This window comes from Heptranchias perlo, chromosome 5 (genome assembly GCF_035084215.1).
Source record: "Heptranchias perlo isolate sHepPer1 chromosome 5, sHepPer1.hap1, whole genome shotgun sequence".
Taxonomy (NCBI): domain Eukaryota; kingdom Metazoa; phylum Chordata; class Chondrichthyes; order Hexanchiformes; family Hexanchidae; genus Heptranchias; species Heptranchias perlo.
Window position 1 is genome coordinate 54442548 of NC_090329.1, and position 12721 is coordinate 54455268.

Sequence of the window (12721 nt, forward strand, 5' to 3'; positions counted from 1 at the left end):
ACACTGTTGGGGTAGGGTGATGGGAACTTTACTCTGCATCTAAATATCTGACATGGAACTGCTGCTGCTGATGCTGGAAGCTGCCATTAACTTCCCTCAACTTGATGAGAAGTAAAAAAAAAAATTTTTAAAGAACAAAAAAAGTTTTTTAAAAAAGCAAGCTGCAGCTTCAATTTCAAGTGCCTGAAAAAAAAAATCCCTTTTAAAAAAAAATCCAAAGCCGAAAAGCAGTTGCTCCCCTTCCTTTTGACTTATATTCACGAGGATCATGAAGCTTACAGAGCAAGGCATCACAATGAGACCAGCCACATGGACCAAAAAGCCTCCAAGCAACCAGTGCAGCTAAAAGGAAAGGATCTAGAAGAACTAATTCTCTAACAATCTATCTAATTACCCCACCTCAAAATCAGTTCACAGTTTCCCCATGCACTCACTTGCAAACCCCAACCACTGAATCCATCACAGACCTGACTAAGTTGGCAGACAACGCTAATCTGGGTTCAATCGTGACCTCCTCAGCTATTGAGCCAAGCAATGAAGTGTGTGCTCACTGTCTTTGATCCTGTCAACAGCCTCTGTAGTGTCAATTTCACCTGAGCTGCTGATTTTTTAAATCAATTCTTAGTATACCTAACTCAATGGACCCCTGCAATCCTGTTGGTTGAGAGTTATATACAGTAGCAAGTAAGATCGGTCAGAGAAAAATCAGACAGTGAGAGAAATGTACAGTGACTATATATAGTAACTTTTGCCTTCATCCCACATCTGGAGAGCAAGGAGTTCAAACTGCTTTCCTAGCCAGCAAAATTGCCGTCCCCAACAAATCAAAAAGAACCCCAGCACCAGTCTACCAAACCAGAGCCCAAAAGCACTGTGGGCACTCAGATCGACACTAACCCACCCCAAATCACAGACTGAGGCACCAATATCCCTCTCCAAAGACCAGTTACATAGACCACAGGCATACCTGCTGTAGCTAAAGCAGTGATGTCCTCAATACCCACTGCAAGACAGAACTAATGATATACCAAGTTTCCACATCTGAAACCATGGTGCGTCCTACCTCAAAAGCAAAAACATCCCAGCCAACCAGGGCACTACCAAGCCTACTGAAACTCCCCCTCCACTAGAACTCAAAAAATATCACATCATATCAGAAATCCCTGCATCAACTCCCCAGGCATGGAAACACATTCCATTCATGAGGTGATATGAAGAATTGGAAATGGACTCAGGCCCTAAGCAGAGACAGACCACTGTCGACAACCTTGAACTCCAGGCAAAAATCTAAAATCTTGATGAAATTTTCATGTCGTCGTTCAGAATATCCAAGTAGAACTACCTGATTTCCACAGTGGAACAGCATTTATACAGTGTTTAATGGAATTGGGGAGCTGTGACTGAAAATAAGACCAAATAACCCATCTACTATCGTGAAACAGAGGGATATCCTCCAAAATAGATGAACTGGACAATCAGGGATACTACAATAACTTATGTATCTTTGGCATCGCCAGAGTTCCAGAGAACAGGCTGGCCTCTTTTGTCCAAGACACCTACAGGTCTCTCCTTGTTCTGGACTACAGGGTGAACAAAACACCATATAGAGAACACAACCCTTTGCCCAAAATCCATACCACCTTTGTAGTTTGGGGGAAAATTTCCAGGTTAAAGGGTTCAGAAAGATCACAGAGGTCAAGTACGGAAGATAAATACAGTTGAGGGAGGCCATTGAATCCATCCTGCTCAATCTTCCATATAACCTCAAGGTCCTGTCACACAGTCTACTCCTATCCCATTTACCTGTCCACTGAATAACTGCAGAATTTTTGCCTAAACTACTCTATCCAAAAGGCCGTTACTCTTTGCATGAAGAAATATTTCCTGGTATCATTGCTGAACTTGCCTTTTATCAATTTGAACCCAAGACCTCCTCTCTAGCAATCACGGCTCAACTTGATATAGCGCTCCCAATTTACCTTAGCTATTACATTTGGTATGTTACATATGTCTAAAAGCTCCCTCTTGGCTTCTTTAATAGTTGAAAAGTCTGAGTTTTCCCCCATCTTCCATCATAACTAAGTACTCTGACACCATGGATCAGCCTCATGGGCCTTCTGTATATCAATTCCAGAACTTGGATGACCACAAATGAATGCAGTACTCAACTGATTTGGCAATGCGGTTTAGCATTGTTTGCTTTGCTGATTACTGCTCTACAATGACTGGACATGGGAAATGTTGAGTTCACCATTACTTCCAAATGTCCTTCAGCCACTCCCTGAGCTAGTTCAACACCAGTCAATATTTCCACCATTTTTATTTTACAATGTAAAATATCTTGCACTTAACCATGTTGAATTTCATCTGCCATAGTTCTGCCCACTTGCAATTTTCTTCCAGCTCCTTCTACAATTCCTTGGTGGCTTCAACAGTTTTGAGTACCCCATTAGTTTAGCATCTGCAAATTGACCAACATGTGTTGCGTTTCTGAATTCAGGTTATCTTATATATAACTGTACACATATTAGGATCAGTAGAAGCCCTACCCTGGGGCACTCCACTCAATATATCTTCTCAACCTTACATCAATCCCCTAACTAGTGCTAGATGTTTCTATTGCCAATTCCCCAATCTCCAAATTTTATCTAGAACACCCACTGCTTATTGATTCCACACTCCCATTTCCCAACTGATATACACCAATTGGTCTATATATAATTTAACAGGGCAATATCTTGACAATCCATAATCTGATTGCATAATATTTACAATTCATGCAGCATTAAATTTCAGACATAAATCACATTCTTTGAATTGGGGCTACTTTAGAATGTGGATTATTTAACATAAAAAACAAGTTGCATTGGAATTTGAGAAGCAAGCAGGTTCCTTGTACAAATTCAAAAGGCCTAAATCTTACTATTAAGGTAAACAAATTTCTGATCTAATGATCCCCCCCTCCTAAGTATGTGTGGATCTTAGAAGTTCACAAGTCTGACAATGCATTGAGATTTTCAAGGGACATCTCAGTTTGCAGCAAAATTGTAAACATTATATGGATTTTATCATTTTGCTGCAAATTGTAAATGTAATATGGCCCCAATACTCATTTTGTTAATTTTGATGTGTCATCAAATCTTCACCTTACTGTTCTAAGACACTATCAGCTTTCATTTAAAAAAAATCAGAATGGGTATGAATGTGCTTTAAAGAAAAATAAAAATACAATTCCTAATTTTACTATATGTGTGGGCTACAGAAAACTGCACTTTGGTTCTCAATTGTAATTGCAAGGCAATAAAATAACTGGCATTTTTTAGTGCAGTTCCACAAGGTGAAGTCAGGATTTTAGCTTAGATTTTCAAAATAATAGCAGCCAACTAAAATTTAGGAGGCAGACCATATTTTAGTGGCTGACTAAAGTGGTCAGGTGGGCCAGTCACAGGAACCAAAACCACAGGTCTGGTGACCAACATAACTTGGAGTGGGGGAAGCTCTATTTTGGGTCTTGTAGTATAGATTTTGTCAAAAAATGGCTAACATTGTACATCAATTCCTTCTACTACTGACCTTCAAAAATTAAGGGGGGCTGCTTGAATTTAGCACTCACACAAAATGAGGGGGGGGGCAGGAAATTATGTGCTGCTGCAAGCCTTAAAGGCCTGCAATGCCATAAAGGCTAAACAGAATTTTGCATTGCTGGCTGTTGTTTCTGTTAACAGGAAAATAGCCTCCACCCACTCAGAGTAGCTCTGCTGCACCAAAGAAAGTCAACACACAGGTGCAGCAGGTAATCCAGAAGGCAAACTGAATACTGGCCTTTATTTCTAGGGGGATGGAGTATAAAAGCAGGGAAGTCACACTACAACTGTGAGGCCTCACCTGGAGTACTGCGTACAGTTCTGGTGCCCTTATTTAAGAAAGGACATACTTGCATTGGAGGCAGTTCAGAGAAAGTTCACTAGGTTGATTCCAGTGAATCGAAGGGTTGTCTTATAAGGAAAGATTGAACAGGTTGGGTCCATACTCATTGGAGTTAGAAGAATGAGAAGAGATCTTATTGAAACATAAGATTCTGAGGGGTTTCGATAGGGTAGATGCCGAGGGAATGTTACCCCTCATGGGGGAATCTAAAACTAGGGGGCATGGTCTCAGAATAAGGGGTCGACCGTTTAAGACGGAAATGAGGAGGAATTTCTTCTCCCAGAGGGTCGTGAATCTTTGAAATTCTTTACCCCAAAAAGCTGTGGAGGCTGAGTCATTGAATACATTCAAGGCTGAGTTAGACAAATTTTTGATCAGAAAGGGAGTCAAAGGATATGGGGAAAGGGCGGGAAAGTGGAGTTGAGGTAAAAATCAGATCAGCCGTGATCTCATTAAATGGCGGAGCAGGCTTGAGGGGCCGAATGGCCGACTCCTGCTCCTATCTCTTCGGTCTTATGGTCTTAAAGACTTGCATTTATATAGCGCCTTTCACAACCTCAGGACATCCCAAAGCGCTTTACAGCTAATTAAGTACTTTTGAAGCGTTCTTACTTGTAATGTAGGAAATGCGGTAGCCAATTTGCACACAGCAAGGTCACACAAACAGCAATGAAATAATGACCAAGTAACCTGTTTTAGTGGTGTTGGTTGAGGGATGAATATTGGCCAGGACACAGACTCTTCTTCAAAATAATGCCATGGAATCTTTTACGTCCACCTGACGGGGAAGACAGGGCCTCAGTTTATTGACTCATCTGAAAGACGACACCTCAGACAGTGCAGCACTCCCTCAGTGCTGCACCGGTGACAGCCTTAATTGTGTGCTCAAGTCTCTAGAGTGGGACTTGAACCCACAACCTTCTGACTCAGAGGTAGGAGTGCTATCACTGAGCCATGACTAACACCGGAGGGGGGTAAGGGTCTATTTATTTAAGACGGAGCAATGATGAGGGAATAAAATTTAGAATCTACAGAAGGGAAAGAATACAGGCCCTTCTTTGGTCTTCCTTCTTAACAATGCTGAATAAATTGTCTTTAAGTTAATAAAGCATGGTAAGAAACGAATTCTATGATTGGCCTGGCTAAGACAAAGGAAACTTGCTGGCTACTCCTTTAAAGATCTTCAAATTTCAAGGTGCAGCCTCACAACACAATTGCTGTAATGAGTTTCTGCCGCTCTTACTTCTCCTTAATGATCAGGAATTGGCAAATACTAGGCGGAAGGGACAGGAATATCAGCTGCAGTAAGTCTTTGGAACTTACTGGTACTGAATGTTTTTAAAAATAAGATCAGGTTTAACTGCACACTTGTCTGTATTTGTGAAAGCTTCCCCAATTCCCAAATATACACATGGTTTTCACATAGCCTTCCAGAACATCCTGGACAAGAGTATATGGGGTGCAAGTTCACCTAAAAGTGAAAAACAACAATACATTCCCAGCTATTAAATTTGCACATCAGTAATGTATACAAAACTTAATGTACAGGTTGTTTCCCAATGGGCAAATATATTTTCATGGAAATTATTTGGAAAACTAATTACACAAGGTATTCTCAGTTGAAGCTCTGAGATTGCACCCTACCTCCTTGAAGTCAGGTGTTTACAATATTGAAACTTTTCATCCAGTTGCATCAGCATCTCTTGACATTCAGAGTAGGTGAACGGAAAGCAAAATGCAAAGTAGGTTGTTGCTCCACGATATTCAAGAAAGCGATGCGTGTAAGAGAGAATAAACTGGTTTTCTACCATCTAAATTGAAAGAAAATGGCAAAAAAAGTAATGACAGGAAGTTCATGGAAATAAAATTTGGCAAGCTGCAAGCAGCAAGTCACCAATTTAAGCAGTCATTAGGCACATCAAGTGGAAACAAGATGATGGGAAAGAACAAAATTTTGCAGGATCTCCATAATATTTGGATTATGTAACAATAATAAACACTGGCTTTAGTAGAAATAATGGCCCGGAATTTGCTTTGAGCGGCGAACGAATGGCGCCTGCCACTCATTAGATTTAAACCTGCTCACAAACAATCCACGGCTTTAGTCCAGGAACTTCCTCCAATGGTGAGCTGCAAAAAGTGCAGCATCTTCTCCCGGGCATCTGTGAGCTGTGTGAACAGAGAAAGGAGGACGCTGTCCACTCAACCAATGAGATTGAAGCATCCTTGACAAGCCAAGCAGAGTCAGAACCAGGAAGTGCAAGCTATGAAAGTTAATTCAATGTAAAACCAGTTAGAGAAAGCGAAATAAAGAGCGGGTAAGAAATATTGAATTAAAAGACAGAGATAAAAGAGACAAAAATAAAAAAAAATTTAAAATTTAAAAATATCTCCAAAAACAATTAAAATCAGAAGGAATGAGACTCCATGCTTTTAAAAGTTAATTTTCAGTGCCAGAGAGGTTGTTTGGCAGTCATTAAGATATACCACACTGTTAAAAGTTAGTTTAGACCTAAAAAAAACATACCTTTTTCAGTGTAGATTATTTAGTTTGCAGCTGGGCAGGAGAGCAACTTTGCACTGGTCCATTCATTTTACCAGCGAGCTGTCCTCCCCATGCAGCTTTCAAACGAGCAGGGAATCCCTTAGAGCAAGTTCTGGATTTACACGTTTGACTGCGCATGCGCGCTCACCAGAAGTTGATCTTCTATTTGCCCTTAAATAACGCTGAGCGCTGTTTGGCTCTCAGTTATTTTTGGAAGAAATTCCAGGCCAATCTCTTTTTGAAGAGATATTTTATTCCACTGAAGCAAAGAAAAGGAGATTCGAGTTCATCCTCTCTTAAAACAAGTGGATCCCTTTACAAGGTTATTATAGTGATAACACAACTGCACTGCCCTTACTGTAGTCACTATTCATTTTGATAGCTTGAGTGCGGGAACATTTAGATCAAAATAATCAGTGTCTGAATATATTCCTATGTTGTGTGGTTAGGTTTTGTGTGTTAGTCTTCAATAAACTTCACCCAGAATGGTGAGGGTGGCAGCCAAACTTCGCAGCTCACTTCACATAATAAACCAATCTACTCAGTTAAGTGGGTCTGATTACTGGGAGTCCTTCCAATGGTTTGTTTTTGGAGCAGTGACTATATCTAAATCCATACCCTCATACGAATTACAGGCGCTAAGGACAGACTCATATTTAGCCACAAAAGGTCCAAGGAGTCCTCACCCTGCAAGGATTTGACAGGAGGCTGAACAGACAATATTCTGAGTCCCTTAACAGACCCGAGAGAATCTGGTCAAATTTAGGTCCAAACCAGCAACCCCTTTCACATAGCCAATCATACAAGCAGTTTAAAACACCAACGAAAAATGCAAATCAATGCAAGCGTATCAATGAAATTCAAATTAAATTGAAATTAATACGATATATGACAACAAACTCAAGAAAGGTATCCATAATGCCAAACGATGGGAAAATGGACAACGCACGCCACTATTAATGTGCAATCCTGCCAGCAACTTGTATTGAAGGGATACCGCGTGTCGCCAAAAGTTGTTGGACGATTTGTGCCACTCCGCCGTTAGCCTTGCGAAAACTGCATCTCATCCTTAACCTCCCCGCGAGTTTCATGAAGTAGCTGCATTTTCACATTAATTGCACATTAAACTCGCCATAGAAAGTGAAGTTTAGTTATTAATTCCATAAGTGCCCTTTTAATGATGTGATAATTGTTAATGACTGCCAATCAACCACTCTGGCCCAGATTGTGAACAATTAAAAGTGTGAACTGTTGTTGGAGATTTTTAAAATAACAAATTTAAAATTTTTACATTCTTTTTCTTGCTGTCTCTTTTTTCTCTCTCTCTATTTCTCTTTGAAGGCTGTAGAGCAGAGTAGCGATTTGGGTAAAAACAAGCAGAGGGTGTCAGGAAGGGACAGAGAGTTTAACAAAGGTAATAGGGCATTAGTGACTAAAAGTCACATCAGGGAAAAAGAGTGAAAAGTTAAAATTAAAGGCATTATATCCGAATGCGCAAAGCATTCGTACAAGAGAGATGACTTAATGGCACAATGAGAGATAAATGGGTTTGATCTAATAGCCATTACTGAGATGCAGGGTGACCAAAGTTGGGAACTAAATATTCCCAGGTACTTGACTTTTAGAAAATGTAAGCAAAATGGAAAAGGAGGGGGGTAGCTCTGATAATAAAGGATGAGATAAAGGCAGTCATGAGAAAGGATCTTAGCTCAGAAAATCAGGATGTAAAATCAGTATGGGTGGAGTTAAAAAATAACAAGGGGCAGAAAACAATGGTGGGAGTAGTTTATAGACCCCCTAACATTTGTTATAGTGCTGGAGAGAGTATAAATCAGGAAATTAGAGGAGCATGTAACAAGGGTAATGCAATAATCGTGGAGGACTTTAATCTTCATATTGACTGGGCAAACCAAATTGGCAAAAGTAGTTTGGAGGATGAGTTCATGGAATGCATTCAAGACAGTTTTCTAGAACATTATGTTCAGAAACCAACTGGGAACAGGCTATTTTAGATCTAGTATTGTGTAATGAGACAGAGTTAATTAGTAATCTTATAGCTAAGGATCCTCTAAGTCAGAGTTATCGTAACATGATAAACTCAATATGACCCAACTTGTCTAAATCATATTGGAGCCTCTTTGCATCCTCCTCACAGCTCACATTCCACCCCGGCTTTGTGTCGTCTGCAAACTTGGAAATGTTTCATTTAGTTCCCTCATCCAAATCATTGATATATTATCAAGGCAAATGGTATGTTAGCCTTTATTGCAAGGGAGTATAAGAGTACGGTAGTCTTGCTGCAATTATACAGGGCTCTGGTGAGACCACACCTGGAGTACTGTGTACAATTTTGGTCTCCTTACCTAAGGAAGGATATACTGGCCTTAGAGGGGGTGCAACGAAGATTCACTAGATTGATTCCTGGTATAAGAGGGTTGTCCGATGAGGAGAGATTGTGTCAAATGGGCCTATATTCTCTGGTGCTTAGAAGAATGAGAGGTGATCTCATTGAAACGTATAAAGTTCTTAAGAGGGCTCGACAGGGTAGATGCTGAGAGGCTATTTCCCTTGGCTGGAGAGTCTAGAAATAGGGGGCATAGTCTCAGGATAAAGGGGTCGGACATTTAGGACTGAAATGAGGAGAAATTACTTCACTCACTCAGAGGGTTGTGAATCTTTGGAATTCTCTACCCCGCTGTGGAAGCTCAGTCATTGAGTATATTCAAGGCTGGGATCGACAGGTTTTTGGACACCAAGGGAATCAAGGGATTTGGGATGGGGCAAGAAAGTGGAGTTGAGGTCGATGATCAGTCATGATCTTATTGAATGGCAGAGTAGGCTCAAGGGGCCGTATGGCCTACTCCTGCACCTATTTCTTATGTTTTTATGTTCTGTGTCTGATTTTACATTGAATTCACCCTCCTTCTCAGTCCTTCCAGTTTATTTCTCATTCCTTAAATCTCAATGGTTAAGGAGATAGACTGCTGGTCCCGCTGTTTACTAAGATGCCCTGTTGCCCTCGTCATACCGTTATCAGCTCACACTTCCAGTAACTTACAGGGCAAAAAAAATTTGAGCTGAAGGGTGCAGGAAAAAGTCTAACTAACCTGGCACCTATAAGAGGCTCTGCTCCAGCAAAATCCAGCCCATTGTGTTGTACTGTCTCAATTTGCTGAATAGAAGTTTCTATGGAATTACTGTGTACTAGGTTGGTTCCAGTGAGTTTTGTATAAAAAGGTAGAAAGCTGCTTTTTTGAAGTATTGGGGCAGGAAACTGGCACAGGATTGGGATAGACATCTGCAAAGCTATGCACAGCCTTGACCATGCCACCCTCACAAATGAGGGTTGGGAAGGGGAGGAAGAGAGAAAGTAATAGACCCAAAAAGGCTGCTAAACCTATGCACGTACTAGCCCAAAACAGATAAGTGCCTTGTTTTTCATGAACAACTAAGTTACCCCAGCTGGTAGAACAGAATATGGCATCACGTTTCATGTTGTACCCTCCATACCGAACACAAACTCAGCAAATTGGTGCAGCAAAATAGCTTTTATGGCTACTGCTCAAAAATAATTTGATTTTATATACAAAAAAAAGGATCATCAACCAATTCCCAAATTTTGTTTGTGTGGTGAACAATTTCTTCACAAATTTAAACAAAAATGTTTCCATTGTTTTCTTACCAAAAATTAGGTCTGGTAATACATGCATATTGCATCTGTGACGTCAGCACATTGCATGCTAATGCTGATGTCACGGATGCCATCAGTGCATAGTCTGGACCTGATTTTCTGCAGGAAAAGAAACAAAGGCTGCACAATTTGGATTTTTTTTTGAAGACTGATGATATTCTCAGTCAGTCTTTCAATCTTAATTAGGTATGGAGCAGTGCATGAACACAGTTACCACCCTAAGTCCCGTGAACACTATGGCTGTTAATTAAAAGCTAACTCATGTCATGCACCCAGGCACTGTTTACTAAAAGCAACATCAAAACTGTTCCCCTGTACATAGTCTCCAGTAATTTTTATCCCACCATTGTATTGGCACGTAAGTGGCTGAAGCTGCAACAAACATAGGTTCTTCAATTTTACTTTAAAAGAAATTATCTAGGTGTTAAGTGAGAATCTGATGATGGGCCCCATAAAAATGGTACCTGTAAACTGTATAAATAATTGTGGGTCATCGTTTAGTTTGATTGGACACCTCTCTCCTACCCCCCATGCCGCCACCACCACCCCCCACCCCGTCGCTTGCTTGTTTTCTTGGGTTTCAGCGATATTCAAAATTAATTTTCTCTGAATTTACCTAGGTTTCTTGGGGTTCCATGTTTACTCATTGGGTTATTCTTTTTTAGCCCACTAAAAATCTGAAAAGGCAATTTTGTTTTAATAAAGCCAATAAAACTGACTTTAACTGTTCTTAATTACACACATCTATAGCAGATATGAAATTGTCTGGAACGGTTACTCTCAACTTTTCCTATTGTGTGCAGTGAAGAATGCAAATCAAGTTCTCAACAATTCAAATGAAAATTGCAGTTATCTAACTACACATATGGTGCAACATTGCTTTTGCATGAGCCACTTAACTATGATTACATTGTGAAAAATTATCTCCGTAAATTCAAACAGGAAAGTTACGAAGAATTCATCAGTTCAATTTTGATCATACTAGTTCAGCTCTGACTATGCAAACAAATCTACACAAAATCGCTAATTCCATAATTTTCATACCTCATACATTGTTCTCTCTCGCACACGTTCCCAGCGTGATTTTCCGGGCAAGGTCCGAACAAAGGGTGCCATTCCCTGGGAGTACAGTTTACTTTGCTTATTCATATTCATAACGTTGATTTTAATAACTTTACCAGGAACTCCTCCCTTCACACTGAAATAAAACCAGGACCTGAAGATAAGCAAGACAAAAATAAATGAGTCAATATGTAGCATGAATTCAAGCTTCAGAACATAAATACAAGGTAATCAAAAAAGTAAATTCCTAACAAAATATCTTTTATGCTTACCAATTCAATTCATTTCATTAGGCCCAATCAATGAATGTTATAGTATAAGAAATTTCCCTGAATATAACAAAGTCTTGCTTTGTTTATCTTAGGAAAATTGGAATTGCCAAACGAAAAAAGACCAAGGTCCATCTAGATCGTCTTCTATTATCCTAGTAGTCGCATAATGCAATGATAATGGAGTTGATGATTAATCATAGCAATCAATCTCTATCAATTAGTTTACAACGGACCCAGACATGACGTGAGGGAAACCCCAGTGGTGGAGAGCTTAGGGAACCATACGTCCAAAGTTAACTGTTGCTCCCAAGCATATGAAACTTACCAAACGTCATGTCTCAAATTATTTATATACTGTATCCCAAAATGTTATTTTCTGAAAGAAATCTATCTTATTTGCATCTGAATTAATCAATACTATCTGCTTCCACCATCTCCCTAGGGAACCTGTTCCATAGATTGACCCTCGCTCCCTGAAACATTGTTTCCACAGGTTAGTTTTGAATTTATCCCACTTAAAGTGCAGACCATATCCTCTGGTTCTACTGTGCTGTTGAAATAGCTTGTCATAGTCTACATTCTCTAGTCCTTTTAGAATCCTAAAAACAGCAATGATATCACCTCTCAACGTTCTCTTTTCTAGTGAGAACATGCCCAATTTACATAATCACTCCTCATAATCCAATCTCTCCATCCCATCATTCTGGTTGCTCTCTTATGCTTGTAATGACATTTAGAGAAAGTGAGCATGCAGCTTATTGTTACACAAGCACAACTGACTGGGATAAACTTTCTTTCCAATCCATTTATACAGCTCCTTTCACATACTCTGGACATCACAAAGTAATTCACAGCCACTGAAATGCTTTTCAAGTGTAGCCACTTCTGTAGCAAGACCAGCAGAAAATTTGTGCACAGCAAGGCCCCAAAAACAGAAAATGAGATGAATGACCAGTTAATCTATTTTTGGTGGTATTGGTTGAGGGATAATTGTTAGCTGGGACAGTGAGAACTCTTCTTCCTGTGGGGCCACAGGATCTTCTACGTCCGCCTGAACATGAAGATGGGGGTTCAGTTTAACGTTTCATCCAAAAGCCAGAACCTCCGCCAATGCAGTATCGATGCCGAGATTGTGTGTTCAAGTTGTGGAGTGGGACGTGAACCCACATCCTTCTGACTCAGAGGCAAGAATGCTACACTGAGCCAAGCTGACACTTAATTAGG

The 12721-nt window shown here is 40.1% G+C and overlaps 1 protein-coding gene across 5 annotated transcripts in view; it reads right to left on the reverse strand.

The window, feature by feature from the left end:
• Positions 1-12721, reverse strand: part of agbl5 (AGBL carboxypeptidase 5) — a 147291-nt gene that overhangs the window by 106894 nt on the left and 27676 nt on the right. For all 5 annotated transcript variants that reach the window (XM_067984373.1, XM_067984374.1, XM_067984372.1 and 2 more), the window contains 2 exons: positions 11208-11379; positions 5572-5738 (listed from right to left, as the gene is read on the reverse strand). In XM_067984373.1, coding sequence (XP_067840474.1) covers positions 5572-5738; positions 11208-11379 — 339 coding nt within the window. The remainder of the gene's footprint in view (positions 1-5571; positions 5739-11207; positions 11380-12721) is intronic.